At 45.6% G+C, this 20,176-nt stretch overlaps 1 protein-coding gene and 1 long non-coding RNA gene across 4 annotated transcripts in view; one reads left to right on the plus strand and one right to left on the minus strand.

Annotated features, from left to right (window-relative positions):
- Window positions 1–15,029, plus strand: part of TTC7A (tetratricopeptide repeat domain 7A) — a 166,959-nt gene extending 151,930 nt beyond the window's left edge. For all 3 annotated transcript variants that reach the window (XM_002187925.7, XM_072927602.1, XM_030269186.4), the window contains one exon: window positions 14,033–15,029. In XM_002187925.7, the coding sequence (XP_002187961.4) occupies window positions 14,033–14,254 (222 nt within the window). In that variant the 3' untranslated portion in view covers window positions 14,255–15,029. The remainder of the gene's footprint in view (window positions 1–14,032) is intronic.
- Window positions 8,803–19,718, minus strand: LOC140683815 (uncharacterized). Its single transcript, XR_012055335.1, has 2 exons — window positions 17,723–19,718; window positions 8,803–10,278 (listed from the first exon to the last, which is right to left on the minus strand). It is a non-coding gene; the product is annotated as an uncharacterized lncRNA (long non-coding RNA).
- Between the last annotated feature and the right edge of the window lie 458 nt (window positions 19,719–20,176).

Here is a 20,176-nt window from a genome sequence, read left to right on the forward strand (position 1 = left end):
ACTTACATCTGACTGACAACTGCTGGCTCCCTAAACATGCAGAAAGGGAGCCTAGGACAGCAGTGATAAGCCAGAAGTCCTGCTGACTGTCCGTACAGTTTTAGCAGCTTTCTCTGAAGGTTTGGCTGTCTCAGACCTTTCTGTGCAAAACCATAAATGCCTCAGGCAATATAACACAGTATCAATAAAACCTTTTCTTAAAATGTTTTAGTCAGGTTGTGCTCATAAAACAGGTTAAGAAGAGTTTAGTGACAACTAAGACAGTTCTGTCTTGTACTACCCATCATGGTATATGCTTCAGTACCATCCTTTGCCTTGCAATCTGATTGGAGTCAGGATTTGTACAGGTACCTTCCTTGGACCTGAGGGGTTTAATCCCAGCATCAATCCTCATATCCTACAGTAGTCAGGAAACTACACAAAGCCACGTCAGTCACCCACTCTTGCAAAAGGGCTGTAAAACCTCTGATGCTCTGGAAGGGAAAAAAAAAATAAAAGAAATAAAGCACTTCCTAGAAGGGTAGAAAACACAGAACAGGCTGTTGCCATCCATTTTCTCAATTACTGTCTGCACAACAGGAGCATAGTGCTGTGTGGTAGCCTCGCCAGTTGCATCCTCTGTGCTCAAGTAGAAGCAGGAGATGAGGTGCAGAGCAGTCACTCCCAGCAGGTGTGCAAACCAATTGAATTTAATTAGAAACATCCTGCTGAAAATGTAAATGTTTTACAAGTGCATCATCCCCATCAGGGGCTGCTGCTGCTGGAGTCTGTGTTTTGTTGAGCCTTTGACACAACAGCAACTAAAGATGCCCCTTTCCTCATTTTCTGTCTCCCGTGCTCCCCAGACACCAAGGGTCTTTTCCATGTGGCTGCCTGCCTGGGTACCTCAAAGATGCAGGCTGGTTCATTTAATATACCCATGGCCATTCCTCCTGGGACACAGGCAAACCAAGCTCATTAAAATGAAATGGCTTTGCTGGAATAGAGAATGAATACTGTGCTAGAGGTTTTATTGCTCTGTAACCATTTTGTTCACGCTGTACTGGTAAAAAAGATTTCATGTTGTTTGTTTGTTGTTTTTTTTTTTCTTGCTTAGGACTCTGGGCAGTGCTAAAATGTGTTTGGTTCTGTGTGATTGCAGCAGGTACTGGGCTTATGTTTAGGCCGCTGAGTTTTTTTACTGGTTTGCTGAAAATCAGGAGAGATTGGTATTACCCACTTAACTGATGATGAAGCAGTTCTCTGGCAGCTCTCAAGAAAATTTGTTCCAAATACAGTATCCATCATTAGACTACTGCCAAACTATGTAACCACCAAAATAGCTGGTCTGTAGTGCAGGCAGCTTAGGTGCCATCTAAACTACTCCAAAGAAATTCTTGGTAGGTTCAAACCTGGTTCAGGCATTAGAAGGTATCCCCTTACCTGTTGTTCCTGGAGTGGTTTCAACTAATTTTTTCCATTCTCTTCAATTAAATGGGTTGACGAGGCCATGCCTGCGAGGGAGGCGTGCAGATGCTTTAGGAAATGACGTGTATGGATTCTATAGTTGGCAGGCTGTCTAGAGTCAATCCTTTCATACAAAGAGAATTAGCTATTCCTCCCTGCACATGGCTTTGAGACAGCATTGTGCTGCTTTAATGTTGCTCACAGCTCATGTAGAGCCATGTAGCTGCCAAGCTGACAGCTCCTACGGTGCTTCTGTGGGAGCAAGGACTCCTCTGAATGAAGTGCAACTGCACAGTTCTGCTGCTGAGCCAGTTCTCTACAAATCCCACGTGCTTGTATTTATGTGAGATACCAGCACCTCTTCTCGCTACACCTACATTGCTTCTAAAACTAAAAATATTAGAATATAAAGCTAGATAACTTAACCACATGCCAACAAAAAATCATTGCTGATTGCTATATTTTGGCTAAGTATTTTGATCTCAAGTATCTGTCTATAAAAAAGCATTGTATCACTTTGGAGTTTTAAACAGTTGCAGAAATGCAGCCAGATTCAGACAAAATATGCTTGGTGCTTGGATGAGTAACATTTTTTTCATGCTTGACTTCCAAAAAGATGACTGCTATGGAAGTGTCTGGTGTGCTTATTACATGACAATTAGCAGTTGTTTCTCTGCTGACAGATGTCCACATCAAAAAGCACTGATTGTCTCTTTTGTTTGCAATTTTAGAGATACCATAATCAAGTAGCTTATTTCATCTCCAGGAGATGTTGTCCTTTGCACCAGAAGCACAGCTTCATTGCCTAGGCTCATGCCAGGGAAAATCAGACTGTGAAATATAACAGCAGATGATTTATGTGGAAGTTTAGGCCCTTTCTCCCTGTGCAGAATTAAAAATTGCAGTTATTTCTGTGGATAGGTCTCTTACCCAAGATAGATAAGCAAGCTGTATTTCTGCATTTTGTTTACTGAGGAGCTGTTTGAACAGTGGAGTGACATAGAGTATGCACAATTCATACTGGTAGTATTGCTCATCTGGGACTAAGAAGCAAGAGAAGGGAAGGGAAAAGTTTTAAAGAGGGGAACAACAACTTCACATGAACAGATTCCAGTGACCCAAGTTCACAAATTCTCTCTGCAGCTGTAGCATGGAACATGTCTCAAAAGAAAACTTAGAATGTCAGAGACAAAATAGTATTATTCAGAGAATTCAGGGGGAAAATAGCTGTTTCACATTAGTGCTGGAAGGAATTCAGTGCAAGCCGTGACTTAAATGAATATTTCTGCCTGTTATCCAGAGGCCTGTCCTCTAGCCTTTCCCTTCTGCAGCCCACTGAAGTTAAAAGGAGACCTTGCATGAGGGTTTTTGCCCGAGGTAGGATTGTAGAATGATGTGCTGTGCCTGGCAGTGTGATTTTGAAACATTTGCTAACAGGCAAAGGTCTCTGGGAGCAGACATGAGACTGGCAGGTGAGATTTAATAGCAGAGATTTTGTGCAGCTGCCAAAAAAGCACAACCCAGATGCTGGAGCTGAACACATGCTGCCTGATAGGAATGATGTTCTGGGTAAAAGAGGAAGCCAGCAAGTGTCTGTCAGACATGATTTTGAGTCCAGCCCTTGCCTTGTCCTTTTCACAGCACTGTCTGTGCATCAGTAACTGGCTGGCCTGGAGCTGTACTGTATTTTTTCATTATGTTGCACCCAGAAAGTACTTCACCAGAGGCATATTCCCTGCTTACTGTCTGCTTCTCTCTCTCTCTCTGTTTCTTCTCTGCATGAGGTATCTTCTCTGAGCTCCTTATTCCCCTCACACATTCATTCTGAAAGGTACATTTTTATTGTTCCTCCTCAGGGACCATAGTCTTCCCAAGACACTGATCTTCCTTACTTTTTTCTTTGTCCCTGCTCTGTTGGAGGTCAGTTCCCTCTCTGACAGCACCAGCAAAGAGACAGCAAGCATGCATGCATTGAAACAAAGAGCACAGCCCCAGACCAGTCATCTTTTACCCTTTCACAGCCACCCAGATCAGGAGCTAACCTGTAGCACTGTGTCCAGGCTTTAGGAGCCTCCACGGACTGACTGGTGAGTGACATGCTCCCACACTCTAGAATGAAAGATCTGGGCAAAGCCAGCAGCCTGCAAACCAGGCCAAGCTCTTCACCCTTTCTGCCCAAAGGAGGAATTTCCTAAAAATACATGTCCTGACATACCACTGAGCCACATGGCACAGTGAGTGCAATCCTATTTTCAGCCTGCTCTGCGGGGTGACATAGCTAGTTACACCTCCTTCCAAAAATGGCACATCAGCAGTGCAGCACTTGCTGGTGGACCATCAGCACAGTCTCCTGTGGGATGGTGCTCTCCACTGGAATTCCCCAGCAGGTTATTGCAGCTCATTGTGGTGGCAGGAAGCATCCCCAGTCATGCAGAGGGAAATCAGGACAGCTGCCTTCTGCATGTCAGTGCAACAGCAGTACCCTGCAAAATCACACAGGTGGGTTGTGGGCTGGGCTGGAGAGAGCCACCAAAACTAATTCTAATCTGACCCAAAGAGAAGCTCACCTGATGGATATGATGCCTGTCCAGCACATACCTTTTGCATCTCCAAGAAGGACAACAGTAGAGCAACATTTGGCTTTTGGAGATGATTTGGTAGTCTCCTTCCAAACCATGGCTGGTTAGCAAATTCTGTTTTCCCAACTCTGAAGCTTATTGCAGAATCCCAGGAATGTTCCTGTGCTTCAGATATCCCAAAATAACTGCTCTAAGCTCTCCTTGGGGAAAAGCAATCCTTAGAGCAGCCTCTTAACTCGAATTTTTGTGTTGAAGTAGCTGAGCTTGAGGGAGAGAACTTGGCTTTGCCTCTAGTCACTGGCTCCCAGAGGAGAAATGAGCATTTTGCATGCTCACGTTAATAAGTTTGTGTGTCAGCTCACTTGCTGTCCAAGGAATTGCAAACACTTTGTTCTCCTCGTTTCTGTGTGCTGCAGAAACCGCCCTGCCCCGCTGCCATCCTCCCAGCAAATCCATTAGTCAGCTGGCAGCTTCTGTAGCCCAGGCACCGGAGCAAATCCCTGGCAGGGCAGCAGGATCAGGGCTCCTGAGCACCACTCAGGAGCTGACTGAGTTGTTTTGCTGCTTTGTTGCCCTTTCTCTTCCTCTGCAGTTACCAGGCTTCCTTCCTCCATCCAGAAGAGGTGAAGCCACCCCAAAGGAGGTGATAAGTGATTCCCTGCCATCAAAGCATCACTTGGACTCTCTGAGTGGCCGTTTCCTCTCCTGGGGGAGCTGCACAGTTCCCTACCAGCCAAAGGCAGGGCCTGCAGGGGCATTTGGGGCTGCTGGAAGGAACAAATCTGATCCAGTGCACAGCACAGAGATTTCAGTCCATTAGCGGGAGGGCTGGTGCTCTGCTTCTCAGAGGTGGATTATCCCCGTTTCCAGGGAATCTGTAGCTCCTGTTTATCTGTGCCAATCACTTGCTTTTCTCTGTTTTGGTAAGTTATTCTCCATGTCCCTGAGGTGCTCATTATCACATTATTCAGGCTCAGTTTATATAACTTTGGAAACCACAGTAAAATCCTGCGGGACAGACTCCCCAGCTCTTCTCTGATCTCTTCTCCAAAGTGTATGTAACACCTTATGAGAGAAGAACCCAAGACATTTCTTAATCCCATTTTGATTCTGGGGTGGTTCAGTCATCTCTGGAGAGTAAAACTTGCATGCAGGTCTGAAGACATTATCCTTGCTTGGCCTGATTTTAACCTGCAGCAGAAGCTTCTCACCTGAGTTCCAACCTGATCTTCCAGGTAATTTCTAGCTTTAATAATGGTTTCCTATACACAGGTCTTGAGATACCACTGCAGTTTTAGTAAGCAGTATTGTCCTCCTGTGTGCTCTGCTCCAAGATCAAAGGAAAGCCTAGAAATTGTTCTAGTCAGGTTGATCTGCAGCTGCACTCATAAATGGAATTTCAGAGGGTGCTCAGGGAACTGTCAGAAGGGAGAACGGGTAGAATGACTATCCCCTTTATACTTGAACCTTCAAAAGGTATTTTTTATAAACAAGGAAACTGGTTATAATTAGTTTAAAATCTGTGCTATTTGGGCTGCTTGTTATCACAGGACGGGACCGAGTCATAGACTGTAGCAATACAGTAAATAAAATTGTGTGCAGCACAATAGCAGAGTGTGCTGCCTCCTGGTACATAAGACACAGCTGCACAAACAGGGCCGTGGGAATTAGCAAGACTTCCAGGTTTTCAGCAAGCTTTCCTGATACGCTCCAAGCTGGCCACAGTCAGAGAAGGAAGCAGCAGTCCCTTCTTGCCAAACAAATGGGAGACATGAAAACATCACAGCTCTCTGGTGTTGCTGGAGCTTCCATTTACACTAATGTTATGTGCAGTGTTCATCGAGCCTTTACCTTCTCAAGGAGTTTCATCATTCATTCTCTTTTGAGCACGTGATAGAAAATGCAAACCGTAATTCAGCAAAATCGCTTTGTACACAGAGGTTATGATTTGGGAGAGATTCTGTGTTGAGAGATGATAAAGAAACATACTCCTAGCGGGATGAGAGGCACTGGAGCAGAATCTGGAGGCACTGGCTGGACAGCAGCAGGGTGTTCTGCCCGGCTCAGCTGCGATGCTGCACGCGGAGGCTCCGGCTGGAGTTGTGCGCAGGATATCATTAATCATGTGCTTTCCCAGAGACTGCCAGGAGTGGAAAACGAAGCAAATTAAGATATTTTAAATACCTCGGCTCTCCTTTCAGGAGCCATCTGCTGTAATCTACATCGGCATGCTGTGTGCTTCTGTCAGCATGTCTTTGCTGCCCTGTGCCCCTCCTCAGTGCCATACCAGATGCAACACTTGCTCTGGCCAGAAGTTCTGTGGCACTGAGGCTCCCAGACCCTCTGCAGAGCTGAAGCTGTTGCCTGTGAGAACCTGTTCATGACTCAGACATTCAGACCAGATGTACTCTGTGTGCAGAAGGGAAGATAACGTGCATTGGAAATGTGTGCATCAGCCCCTCCTTTGTTGCAAAGCAGTGCATTAAAAACTGGGGATAGACCCAGCACTGGCACAGGAGGGATAGCTAAGAAAGCAGAAGTTCCCTATTCCTCAGCCACTCAGATGAATTGAGTGTGCAGTTCTTAAGCCTAGACATTCCCCAGCTATCTGCAGCAACATCTTGTTAGGTGCAACAAAACATAGGCACCTGCTTACTGTCAAAATAAAGGCAGAGTTTTTACCCCCCTGGGGCAATGGGGTGCTTAACAGCTGCCCTACCCTCTTAAAAACATTTGCTAGGAGTTAGCATGCCCCTCCCTGGGCACAAGAGAGGCAAACTCTCAAGCCTCCTTAGCCTGAGAACACTTAAACCCAGGACTTCTACTTCCCAAAGCTTGTCCCTTGACTCTGTCCCTGCTGTCAGAATTGTTCCTGAGTAATGACAAATTATTCAATGTGAAATGTATTAGTGGGCAATGGAGCACAGCTACTGCTTTCTAGTCGAGTGCTTTAGCCAGCAGGTTACCTGCCACTCTTCAACATCCTGTATGTGTGCTACGTGCCTTTTCTCTCTTTGCTGATGGTTATCAGTTTCAGTTCTGCACTGATTTTGAAATACTTGGCTAGATTTGGCTGAGTCTCACTAATTTCAACAAGGCTTTCTGCCAGGGAAGCTGGTACAGTGCAGAATTGGGACCCTATGTTATAAATTATGTGTTCTAAATTGTTATTTTTGATTATTTGGGAACTTCTTTTAGTGCATATTTTTACAGACACCATGAGCCTGAGTCGTAGTTGAATCTCCTGCGTTCTGTATTGCAACATTATTGTGACAACTGCTAAGATCAGGGCTGGGAGAAATCTTTCCTTCCCTAGGAAAAGAGACTGTGAAACAAATACTGGATTTAGTTACTCTCAGATATTGGTTGAGGTATCCTGTTAGGTTTCCTTGCTTCCTGCTTAATCTCCATGTAGGTCTCAGCAAAGGAAGAGCTGTCTAGAGAATATTCAGCATGCAGCAGATGATTCTGCTGTGTATGAAGCTTATGTGACGACAATCCAACAAGGCAGAAAAACTCTTCATTCTCCCTAGGCTTGTATGAGCCTCCCTGTGAAGAGATCAGAGCCTCCTGGTTTGAAATGCTGCCTTAGGGTTTGCTTTTTATGTCAATAAATGTTTCATCACGTTTAAGCTTCAAACACGGTAGAAACATCCCTGCTACCATTAGATGAACTCAGTGGAGACAGCAAGCCTGGGCAGAGGGCAGTGTGCAGCATGGCACAGTGCTTCCCTTCTGCAGGGCAGGGGTGCCCTGGCCTCACAGGGGCCTGGGCAAGATGCTGCAATTACTCACTGCCTTGGAAAACACGTGAGCAAGCTAAGGGAGGGGATGTCCCTCTCTTCAGGACTTCACCACTTTTGGTCTTTTCTTTCTTCTGCTTTTCCTTCTTTCCCTGCAAGCTCACTGTGATTGATAAATATACATGTGCCCAGGTCTCTGGGGGGCTTTAGTCGTCACTGTTTTCACTTTAGTCTGTCTCTCCTGATGCCTCCTTGCAGTCTCATTTCTTCCCTTCCCTCACAGTCCTCTGTAGCACACAAAGAGCTGCAGTGAAGGTTCAGCAGCAAAGGCTAGGCTGCCTTTTGGTGCCTGCAGTACTGGAGCTGGAGTCTCCAGGCTGAGCCTACCGAGTTAAAACCCACAGGCAGTGTACAAGTGCTGCAAATCATGATGCAGTCTCAGGTTTTTTGCTTTTCCCAGCCCTTGCCAGTCCCCCCCCTCCATCAGTGCTGTTCCTTCGTTTCTCCTTTCCACGCTCTGTGTTTTGCAGTGGCCCTGCCTGCCTTCCCTCTCCTCCCTTCTCCTTCCCCTCCTCTGCTTTACCAAATGCAGCACTTCAGCGTCACTGACTGACAGGGGATGCAGCAGCTTGGGCAGAGGAGATGGAGGGGGGGAAGGAAGAGGAGGAAAAGCTGCTCTCAACAAAGGAGGCAGCAGAAACACTGAAAGACAAGCATTCTCCCAGAAGTGAATCCCTGTCATCCTTTGTTAGGGCAACAAATTAAGATGTGGTCTCTAACTCAGACTCTGATTGCTCCCTGTACTCCTACAGTGTCCTTCCAGTAAACAGAGCCCAAATGTATAGCTCAGCTTCACCATAACCTGGACTGAATCAGCAAAATGGGTGATCAGCTACCCCCACGCTGCTAGGCACCGAGTGACTAAGTGACAGCGCAACAAAAACTCACTTCATTGCTCACAGCTAAAAAAATCCTGGCTCTTAAGAGATGTAAAGGTCGTGAATATAGGGGGAAAGAATCACAGGGCAATTGGCTACTTATATGTCTGTCTTTATTCTAGGACACCTATTATTTCCAGGGTTAATCTTTGCCATTTTCTAAAAGGACACTGGTATTTCATGGTTAATGCAACAGATTTTGCTCACAACTTACTCTGATTGCTAAATAATTACAGAAGCATGTGTTGCCCTGTAGCAGTGTGGATTTTTCTGTTACATGAGACTGTTATCACCAAATGCCAAATGCATCTTGAAAGGCTTTTTGTCGGGTTCTGCTGAATAAGCACACTTCTGAACAATCACTTTTCTGCAGCATGCCCTGCTTTTGCCAGCTGCTGATTACCCTCCTACTAACCACAAGTGACATGTCCACACTACAGATTGGAGTAAACAGTAAGGATACTGCATTTACCTTGAAATTAATTAAATAATGCACTTAAGGAAGCCCAGCAGCAAGGTCTGATTAATTCTGGAAACTTCTTGGGGCATTCAGACAATAATAGGCAGAAATGCTCTGCTAAATAGAGACAAGCATCAGAGACAACCTCACTTTGTAATTAGAATCTTATGCAAAGACAGTGAGAATTTGCATTTACTGTGATTATTAAAATCCATTTGTAAAGGATAGAGTTTAGTCCACCTATACGCATTCTCCAAAAATGAGATGACCTTGCAAATACAACAAAAAGCACCTTCCCGAAATGAAATTAAATGTTTTTCTCTACATGTCTTTCCAATACAAGCCCTAAAGGAAAGAACTAGCTAATCTGTGCCACCTATTTGGAAAGAGAGAACTCCCTGCAGCTCATCAGGTGTTTGAACTAAACATTTGCAAAGGAAGTTTTGATTTTCATTACTAAAAATAATCCCCAGCTTGTACATGAGGCTTATTTTGTAGTCTTCCATAATGTCTTTCCTGCACTGTTTTCTGGGAACTTTATGAGCTAACAGTTGAAGAGGTTTTGTCAGACTCTAAGGAAATAAAGGCACAGGTAGAAATTTCATGACCTTCTAAAAGTGGGACTTCACGAGTGGTTTATGTTCACTTTCTTTATTAGTAAAAATTGAAAATAAGTCTTTTTTTTTTCTCATCTAATTTAAATTGAAATATGGCTCTCCTATTCTAAAACAAAAATAGCCTCACACAAGTATCAGTTACTGAGTATCACATCACTGAAGGCAAGGGAGTTCAGTCCAGTGTCACCATAGAAGTGGTTTAAGTTTTGTTTGTTTTGCATGCAGACGAGGTCAAAAATACTTTTGAAAAAGCTTCCCATAGGCACCCTCTGTTCCCTGAAATTAAAAACCATCAATTCAGAAGTCCAGCTGTCAGCATAAGGCACACTAAATCAGCAGAGCACATTCGCTGTCCCCTCTCAGCCTTCGTACCCTGCTGGGCTGTCCCGGTGTCGCTGTGCCAGCCCTTCACCTCAGCTGAGCTTCTGCCACAGCTCTCAGCGCCGTCTTTCACACTCTGCCTCTGTTTGCAACAGCCAAGGTGCATCTTCAGACCTGAAGAAAAAGCCAAATTCATTTGCAGAGGTTACCCTCAGACCTTCTCGAGTGAGTGAGTGAATTTACACCCAGCACTCCGCAGCTGTGTTGGTGCAGGACGTGAAATGCCTGTGTGTGCCTGACAAGGGGCTGGGCTGCCCACAGGAGTTTGAAGGAAAAATGATTCCCACTCACCTTTTGAGTTGGTTTGGGATTTTTTTCTTTTTAATTTTTTTTTTTTTTTTTTTTTTTTACTATTTATAATACGCTTGAGTTTTAAAAATAAGCTTGTCCTCATTGCTCCTTAGAGGCTGACTCAGTAGCAACACCACTGACAGAGAGGGCCATACTTAGAGGTACTTGTCATCTTTGGGAGGAAAATCACTGGGCAAAACCAGAAGTGCCAATGCTAGCCAGGAGGTGGCAGAGGAGTCAGGCTACCTTGTACACCAGTTTCTGCATTGTTTTGGCAAAAAGACAAATAGAAACTGAGGAAAGACAACAAAACCCAGTCCCACCCTCCATCTTCAGGAATAAGAGGATGAAACCCTTAATCACATTCCTGCTTGTATTTATACTAATTGCTCCTCTTCCTGAGACCTGACTTCATGAAATTATGCATGCACACCAAGCAGATGAGTTTCCATAGAAACTCAGGAGCTGAACTTTCATTAGAAAAATCTTTTAAAAAAAAATCTTCCAGATAAAAATGCAAATTGCCTGTCAGTGGGTGGCTTTCTGAATTTAGATATAATTTTTTTCTTTTGCACTGTAGGCAGATTCCAGCTGGACCTACATAGCAACAACATGCAGGCATTGTTTATAGCAAGCCAGACTCCATGGGGAAATGAGAAATTCAGTAGCAAGGAGAAGCTCTCAAGTGCAAATACCTCAGAGAAACAAAAACTCAAGTGCTCAGTGCTACGTCTTTCTGAGGCTTGAGGTTCATTCAGCCTCCAGCTCTCAAAATGCTTGTGGTTTGCAAGGAGCCATGTGGGGAGGAGGGGAGAGAGGAAATGCAAAACCAGAAACTCTCCTGCACACAGAATTAATGATGTTCAACCTGTCCTTTAAACATCAGCAGCATATTTGTGCCGCTTCAGTTAAGCCTTGCTAAAGGGCTGACACCATCTGTCACAGCTCACTCTGGGCAAAGGGGGAGGTCTGCGCTGGGGCTGGGGAGTGTTGGCAGACCTGGGCTGGCCAAACCCCAAAACCTTCACTTGGGCTGAGCCTGGAGCCCAGTGCCACGTGCCCACGCTGCGTGGAAGTCCAGGCATGCATGCAGGAAGAGGGCATGGGGCTGTTCCTCATCAGAAGGGGGAAGCAGGATGGTGGCATGCCTGGGAAGGGCCACAGACCTGGGCAGCACTTGGCACCAACAGCTGTGCATGTAAGCAAACTGCTTGAGCAAATGTTTCCTCCAAAAACACAGCAGTTTTTCACTTGTGCAGTGTATTGTAGCATCAACAGGAGGCCTTCCCCTGGCTTTGAGGAGCCTGGAATAGCTCTCTCTGTGGATTCACAGATGTTTTCTCAGCCAAACTGGCAAGCTTGAAAGCAGTGAATACCAAAGAGGAGATTTTCACGTGAGCTGCACTTCCTGGTGGGCATCTGCCCCTGGTGGGCACAGCAGCTCCTCCTGGGGCTCCAGCACAGGCACAGCAAACACAGGGAAGCCAGGGCAGGGAAGGCACACCAGGCTGTGGTTCCTGCCCAGCAAGGATGCTGGGGCATGCAAGGGAGCTGTGCTGCACGAGCAGTTTCCCATGAGGTGGATTTCACTGCAGCATTGTTGAGAGGCGCGAGATGTCAGCCAGGCAGGGAATTCCCTCCTCGTTGGAGAGGGATGACAGGCAGCAGCTGCATGGGCTGCTGGCCCCTGAGCCTGCAGGGCCAGCAGCCTCTGAGAGCACTGAGAGGTTTGATGCTGCTGAGTGTCAGGGTGAGGACAGCGCTGCCTCCCCTTCCACCAGAGAGCACAATCGCCTCTGCTCCATCAGCACAACAGGAAGAGATTTTAGGAAGAGTGGGTTTGTGGTCGAGGACAAACTTTGAGCTAAGATAGCTCCTGCCTATTCTTGGCTCAGCAGCAGATTTGCTGTGGCCACACTACTTGCCCTTTCTATGCCTCATTATCCCTGTCAAGAGGGTGACTCAAATTATAATTGCACAAATTCCTTCCAGTCTGGCATTACGTGCCTGCAGTTATCTGCAGGCAGCTCCTCCAGGGGAACCAGCCTCTGCCACCAGGGAGCCCCTGTGCCACCTATGCCTGTTCTCAGGGGGATTATAACATTAGTTGCCTTGTCATTTTCCTACATAGAGAGGAACCTAAAGAAAAACACCCCCACTGCATCTCTAAACAATCACATTTGATACTGAGTTGATTATTCAGGTCAAGGTTATGGGCAAGAAGGAGGCAGTGAAGTTTTTCATAGCACCGCCAATATTTGATTAAATGGTTGTTTCTTAATTTTTCTCTCAGGCAAATGAATGTTTCTGTAGGTATTAGTACTATCACTGGCCTTAAGGATGCTGATGCACTCTGTGTTTAATGGTACTTTTGTAAAAGCAAACAAAAACCAGAGGAAAAATCTTCACTATTTCTGCAAGCATCACCATTCTTTCATCAGAAATTTACTTGGCTTCTAGTAGTGAGAGATTTCAGGTTTGTTACATCCTTTCATATGCACTAAAGGCAATTAGATTAAAAATTAAGCTAATGCTTTTCCTCATATATATATGCATCCACCTACTAGGTTGTCCCAGGAAAAGCATGAAGTCAGGCAGTCATCTCACCTGCCAGCATTTCCATGGGTGAATGTGGCCAGAGGCCATGCAGAGCTTGGCAGGTGACATGGCAGTGCTGGCTGCTTCTTCCAGAGACCACACCTGGATGAAACTGGTGGAAGGCTCATCCTGGTTGTGTGCACCTTCAGGAGGAAGCAGAGAAACGCCACAGATCCGCTGTGGCCTGCAAAGCCCCTGTGACCATCTGGGCTGGTTGACTGCTGTGTAATTATCAGAGAGCCTGGCTCATTAGGTGCTTTGTGGGTTCAGACACATCCATGAGAGCCCTATAGGAAAACATGTTCTTCCTAACACTTCTTTCATCCTCCCCCTCCCGTTCCTTCCAGATGGTTACACCCACTTGTGTCTTTTCTTACCCTAAGGACAGCTTTTTAAACAAGGTTCCTCCATCCTTCTCCTCCCCCACGCTGCTCTAGGATCTACATTGAAGTGCAGGGGGACAGAGCTGTTACATCCCATGCTGTTACATACAGCCTGCCCATAGAAGGCTGGAAGGAGACCACATCCCTCTACCCCCTGTTGTTGAGAAGAAAGATCCCCGTGTGGTCAGGATGTAGGAGATGAGAGACCTCAGCTCAGCCTCAGCTGGGTGTTGCAGATGTGCAGGAATGAATTCAGATGCTGGCTGTAGACAAACCTGTGCATATTTTCTGGGCAAGGAGGGAGGGATGTTTAAAGGGCCTGTAACCTTTCTTCTGTACAGCACCAGTGAGCACTCTCCCACTAACACACAGCAGGAGCACTTTATTTTCACAATTATTTTTTAAAGTGTGCATCCCTATAAAAAACCACAGAACTTAACAACTGCTTACTTTTATTCTTCAGAAATAGGTGGAGATGCCCCCTCCATAAGACTCCTGTGCCTGCACTCATGGGCCAGATTGGTGGGAGCTTGGAGTGCTCCATTCCTTCCTCTCTCCTGCCCTTTGTTAACTGCTCATCACTTGTTTCTTGACAGGGCCTGGTGCTGAGCAGACTTGGGCGGAGGGAGCTGGCCCAGAAAGTGCTCAGAGATGCCATCAGGATCCAGAGCACCAGCCACATCGCCTGGAACAGCCTTGGAGAGGTCCTGCAAGCTCAGGGGAAAAACGAAGCGGCCATCGAATGTTTCCTTACCGCCCTGGACCTGGAATCCAGCAGTCCTGTCATTCCCTTCACCGTCATACCCAGGGAGCTCTGAAGCTTCTCCCTGCAGCTAAGCACTTTCATTGTGTGGACAGACACCAAAACCAAGCAGATAAAGAAAGAAGAAGCCCAACAGAAAAGTGCCATTGTAACCTAGAACTGGGCTAAGTAATTCCAGGATGGGGCTCAGGTCTACAGGCTTAGCTTAGACAAGCCAAACTGTAGAAGAATTTGCAACAGGCAGAAACAGAGAAAGCCTTTTTCTTCACAGGTGCCTGGCTAAGCTCCTGTTCAAATTAATAGCAGGGCTTGTTTCAAAGTGCTGGTTCAAGGTGACTGTAGAAAGATCGTGCTAGGGTACAGCTGTTCAAAGCACTTGCACCTTTCAGTGTTCATTGAAAATAACCCCCCCCCCAAGCCCTGAATTAAAGCCCAGACCTGCTCTAAATAGGAGTAAACTCACCAACTAACTTGACCAAGTTGTGTTTAAGTATATGGCTGTCTCCCCACAGATCTGACAGAACAAGGATGACAGTTGCACCGAATAGACATGCAATACATGTTGTTTACAAAATTATTTCATCTATTTTGATTATCCTTTTTCCTGCCTTGCTTTTATATACTGTATATGCTCACTATATTTAGTGTAGCACTTGCCTAGAACAATTTAAAATTAAATTTTCATTTAAATTAAAAATACTTTTTTTAAAAATAAAGCTGCTACTGCAGGATAATTCACAAAAACAGAAAGACCAAAGACCAAATCAGTTCACACTTAAACTAGTATTAAAAACACATAAATATCTCCACTTACATATTTATTTAAAGGCCTTACATGAAGTAACTAATTATAAGCTCTGAGCTTCATTCTTATTAATCACCTATGGCATCCGTTTAGTGAGGAATATAGTGTTGACCAGTGTATAGTGACTGAACTCTGTGCTCTACCACATTTCCTGGCACAAAACATTTTCATATCCAGCTTTTGGTGATGCAGAAGAAGGCAGCAGTCTTTTAAGGGAAAGTGTGCTGAACGCAGTATGGGTATATATGAATTGCTTCTTCCTTAAAACTAAATCTTTGGATTGTCCATAGAAATTTCACATTAGAGGTACGGAGCTGAGCCTTCAGTGGCATCATTTTGTGTCTCCTATCAGATGTAGTAGTGAGGAGCTTCTGATGCACACAGCCTCCCTGTGCTGGCACAGCCCCTGCTGGGCTCTGTGTGACCTCCCCAGGGCCTTGGCAGCGAGGTGCAGCTAGACTGTGCTGTCACACGAGAGCCAGCCCTGTCCAGACCAGTCCCAAGGTAAAGATGATGCAGCAATTTGCTGCACTTTTCTACCAAAAAAAAAAAAAAAAAAAAAAAAGTTGGGGCTTTGTGCCCATTTTTCTCCAAAGACTTGCGACTATTTCATAAGTAAGTTTGCACTAAAGCACACATTGTACTATAATTCTGTCCAGTATTGTGATCCACAACTAGTTCACTCTGGAAATAATAATATCCTCAGGCAATAAATAAGATAGGGTTGTTTCTTACGGAGCCTGAGGCTCTGGCAGCAGACTTGAAGTCAGCGTTGTTTACAGTTATTTGGAAATCTGCAGGCTAATGGAGAGCTGGGCCCTTGTGCTGCTCCCAGCCACACCATCAGAGAACTCCCATCCCCAGCCTTCCCTCTGCACCAAGGGAAGCACACTGCTCTCAGGTTCCTCACAGCAGCCTGGTGCACTCAGGCCAATATTCTTATTTTTTCCCCTTAAATGATGCAGATGCAATTGCCCAGTTTATTTATCTGTTCACTGAGGGATTCCAGATCTGATCTAGGCTGATTTCACTCCATGTGAAAGCAGCCCAGCCATGAAAGGTGCTCAACCCATGAGTCCTCTGGCTTTCCAGTGCCACACAGGCACCCAAAAGGACTTTCTTAGGCCAGGGGCGAGTTTCCAAGGAGACGGTGTCCCCAGCTACATTCCTGGTTTGCAATGGCACCAGCAGCAGAGGCAGGAGTAGGTGTTAAAGTACCAGAATTAAAGGAGTTTCATGGAGACAAAAGGATGCAGCCGAGACACGTTTTGCTGCAAAGGATGCTCTGGAGTCAGCTCACTCTGCACTGCAGGGGGAGAGAGGGACGGGGAGGGGGAGAGATGCTGTTGTTGACATGATATGTAAATTGTTACCCAGGTGCTTTAAGCCCAGTTTCACAGTCAGATGCAATCTGACAATAGCAGAGATATATATGGGTAGATATTATATTCTGGTGTTTGTTCTGCTCCATGGTTCCCAGGGTGGGAGCAGAGCTTCTGTGCGAGACACAGAGCAAGAGTCGTCACTGCACTGCTCTGTGATGTATATTTGCAAAGCACTGCCATAGCAACTTCTGTGTACTGGGCAGCTATTTCAGCACAGGCTGAGCATCCACCTCTGCTTTAAGAGGTCTGTAACCTAGCTGGTCTGTGACCTGGCAGGAGGGTGCCTGTTTCCCAGCAGCAGCTGAAAAGCAAACACTCACAGATCCATTCGCTTCTGCAGGCGCAGCTTGCAAACAGCCACCAGCCCATCACGTTGGTTGTGATCAGGAAAACTTCATCCTGATGGTAATCGGACTTGCCACAGTGCTTATCTTCCTGGAAGAGGGGCAAACGTTCGTGAATACTTTGAGTGCATCAACAAGTGAGATGTTGCCAGGGTGGTCCCATCTTGGGTGCATTAATGAGCATTGCTGGCATTGGAATCTCAGTCCTAAGAGCCTCTGCTCCATCTGTGGCAGGGAAGATGTATGTGAGTAAAGGCCATCATCAACAGGAGTCAGAGGGCTATGGTACCCTCTACCAGCTCACCACACCACAGCCCCCACAATAATTGCAGACAGAGTACTTTGCCTACATTCTGGACTCAATCCTGAGATTTCCTGCATGCTTCCCAGAGATGCAGAGCACCTCTTGGCTGGAAGGGTATTGTATTGGCTTGAAATGCTCTGTGCAATGTGGGAAAAAGAGTGGTTGTTGCAAACTTAGAAGTACTTTGGGGTAAATCCTCCAGCTGTATTTCTTAATCAGGCTCATCAAAACAGCAGACTTCCCAAACTTACATGCTTCCTCAATCACTCAGCATGGATTTTGTTCACACTTCCAGATACAGAAAAACAAAGACAATTGCTTCAGAAAAACCTATGTATTGTAGTATTTATTTAGATAGCAATGTTGATAAATTTGATAGACTTCCCTGAGCTCAGTAATGCATGGCAGGGAGTATGGCATGCTTAATGCTCAGGGTTTAAGATTTAAGAACAGAAGATTTCCATCCCATCTCTCATATGATTATTAGAGATCATAAGTAATGGAAGTTTGGGGAACAATAACTTTGGGGAACCCATTCTGCAAGTTTTTAGCACTGACTTTAGTCTTAACAGAGTTGTCATTCATTCATTTTGAAAGAGGACAATAAAGAACCCACATCATTGCCTAAAGTATCATGCTCCTCTTGTTCTACCACAGAGTGCATGCAAAAAGAAAAAATAATTACCTTCTATTTTCCTGTTGTGCAGTAAAGAAGTGGTAGGTATGTGCCGCTGCCTTTGACCAACAAGGAGGATTGCATATTGTAACAAAAGTGACTCTGCCTCCAGGATAAGAGAAGGAAAAGCCCAACAGGCCAGGGCACAGCTCCCCTCCCTGCCTCCTCCTGTGTGCAGTGTCATTAGCGCCCCTGGAGCAGTTGGTTGGGAGCATTCCCAGCTGAGCTCTGCCCACCCGTGTGCTGGTTCCGTACCGGGAGTGCAGTGGAGCTGCGGATCCTGCACGGACCCGGCCGTTTCTATGGGAAACACTTCGTGCTGCTGATTATCACAATGCTTCAGAAGTGCTAATTATCTTTTCTTGGTAATGACTAATAAATCCAAATGGAGAACAGTCCTGGAGGGTGTTTACTTGAAAATTCACTGGCTAGGTACCAAAGCAGGCACAGCGCTGGCTGCTGCAGTTTGAATTACAGTTATTTTGTCCAAAAACTGTTCCATTTTCAGGGAGCCTTGGTAAAGAATGAGTTTGGCTAGTTTGTATTTCTTTTTAATGACAGCAGAGTGGGAAACAATCCTTTGTAATGAGAAGACATCACTGCCATGATCTTTTTTCAACCAAACTAACAGAGATTTGATAGTTGCAATTCAGCCTACAAGAAGAAGGCTTCCCAAAGCAACTCTGCTGCAGCAATAATTCCCTCTGACTCAGTTGTATTACAGGCATATTTGACAATCATGCCATGGGCATGTGGAGCTGAGATGCCTCTCCCTCCTTATTTGGCTAAGGGGAGCTGCTCTGTGCCCAAGGGACAGCTGTGGCACCCATCTGGGTGCCTGTCGGTGCCGCCCTGGCGCCTGTGGGGTGGCTGCTGCCACCAGCCCAGTGGGTTTGTTGGCCAAACACCCGTCCCATGTGCTGGCTCAGTGACCCTCAGACTAAGCCTGGCTCCAAGGGAGGGTTTCCTTGCTGCTGAGTGTTGTTCAGTGCTGCAGGATATCAGTGCATGATCAGATTGTTGTTTTCCCAGGTTGTTTTCCCAGAAATGGAAAGTTAAATCGCCCATCAGTCGATGCTGGCAGGAGGGGAGGTAACCACTGACTCGGCAGTTGCCATGATGGGTCCTCCAACTTTGCTTGTAATGAACTGGCTTGTGCCTTCAGCTCCAGCAGACCAAAGCAGGTTCCCAGGATCCTAAAAGATCCAGCTGGTTTTCCCACAGAAGCACATGCCAGTCAGTGGCTTAAACAACTGTTGGGAATGCAACACTGCACCATTGCATTGATGATACGAGTAAAGAACCTCCCCGAGCCAGTGCACAGAGAGGTGCTCAGCCTTTGCACATCCAAGCATGTCCTACATGCCACTCTGGTACTGCTGTCACGGGTGTCAGAATCAGTTTTCCATGTAACTTAACTTCTTTTGTCATTGTATGATATTTCCACCAAATTTAATAAAATCGACCCTGTGAAAAATAAAAAATGCTCCTTATATTTCCTGCTGATTTTATTCATGCCACAAATGCTTCAAGCATGATGAAATGTCCAGTTGTTATATTAACTGGAACCCAGTGTGCCTAGGAGTTACCAGTTGCAAAGGGTATTTTGGCCTACGTCCTGTAGTTCATGGGAAAAACGAGTGAGCATGCAAGCAGCATGCCTTTAGAGAGGAACAGAGCCAGGAAAATGGAGAAATGTAGCTTCAGATGTTTGGATTTGTGGAGATTTAAGCAAGCATCATGCTTTTCTTGTGCTTCATCCAGTAAAAATAAACAAAGGTAGTGTGAGAAACTCTAACATCGAGGTAATATGCAAATACTATGCTGTCAACTTTAGGGACTTACCTTACTTTGGCCACAATGCCATTAATCACCTTTTTTTGCTACAAACAGTTACTCCTGTGGTTATTTGGAAATAAAATGTCTCCATTCAAGAGCTTCCAGAGCATTCTGTGCATTTACACATTCATCTTTTGGGTAGGTTTTAAAAGGGCCTGCTGAAAAAGCCTATCCCTTAGTTTCATACTCAAATGAGATTAAGGATGAGGTTTTTGAAGAACATTTCTTCATAACTGTGGCTGGTTTGGTTTATGAGTGTACTCAGCATAACTCAGGCAGAACGAGGTTCCTCTGTGGTGAAATAACAGATTTAAGTCCTTCAGCTGCTCATACGGTCTTGAAAATTGAAAATTGAAGTGAATAAAATACTGGCTCTGGAGGGAGCAAAACACTGGTGTGGGGGAGGGAGGGAGGAAGGGAGGGAGAAGGCTTCCATGTCCCCTCCAAGAAGGAGCTCAGATGGAGGCTTGCAACAGCCCCAGGAAAAGCTGGAGAATTTCATTGTTCAGTGCCCTCTGAACGAGGCCACTCATCTTTGCTGGTACCTAATGCTGGTGCATTGCCTGGTACCCTCTCTGCATCACATTTAATATTCCCTTTCTGTTTAAATGGGAAGAAAATAAG

Source organism: Taeniopygia guttata, chromosome 3 (genome assembly GCF_048771995.1).
Source record: "Taeniopygia guttata chromosome 3, bTaeGut7.mat, whole genome shotgun sequence".
Classification (NCBI taxonomy): domain Eukaryota; kingdom Metazoa; phylum Chordata; class Aves; order Passeriformes; family Estrildidae; genus Taeniopygia; species Taeniopygia guttata.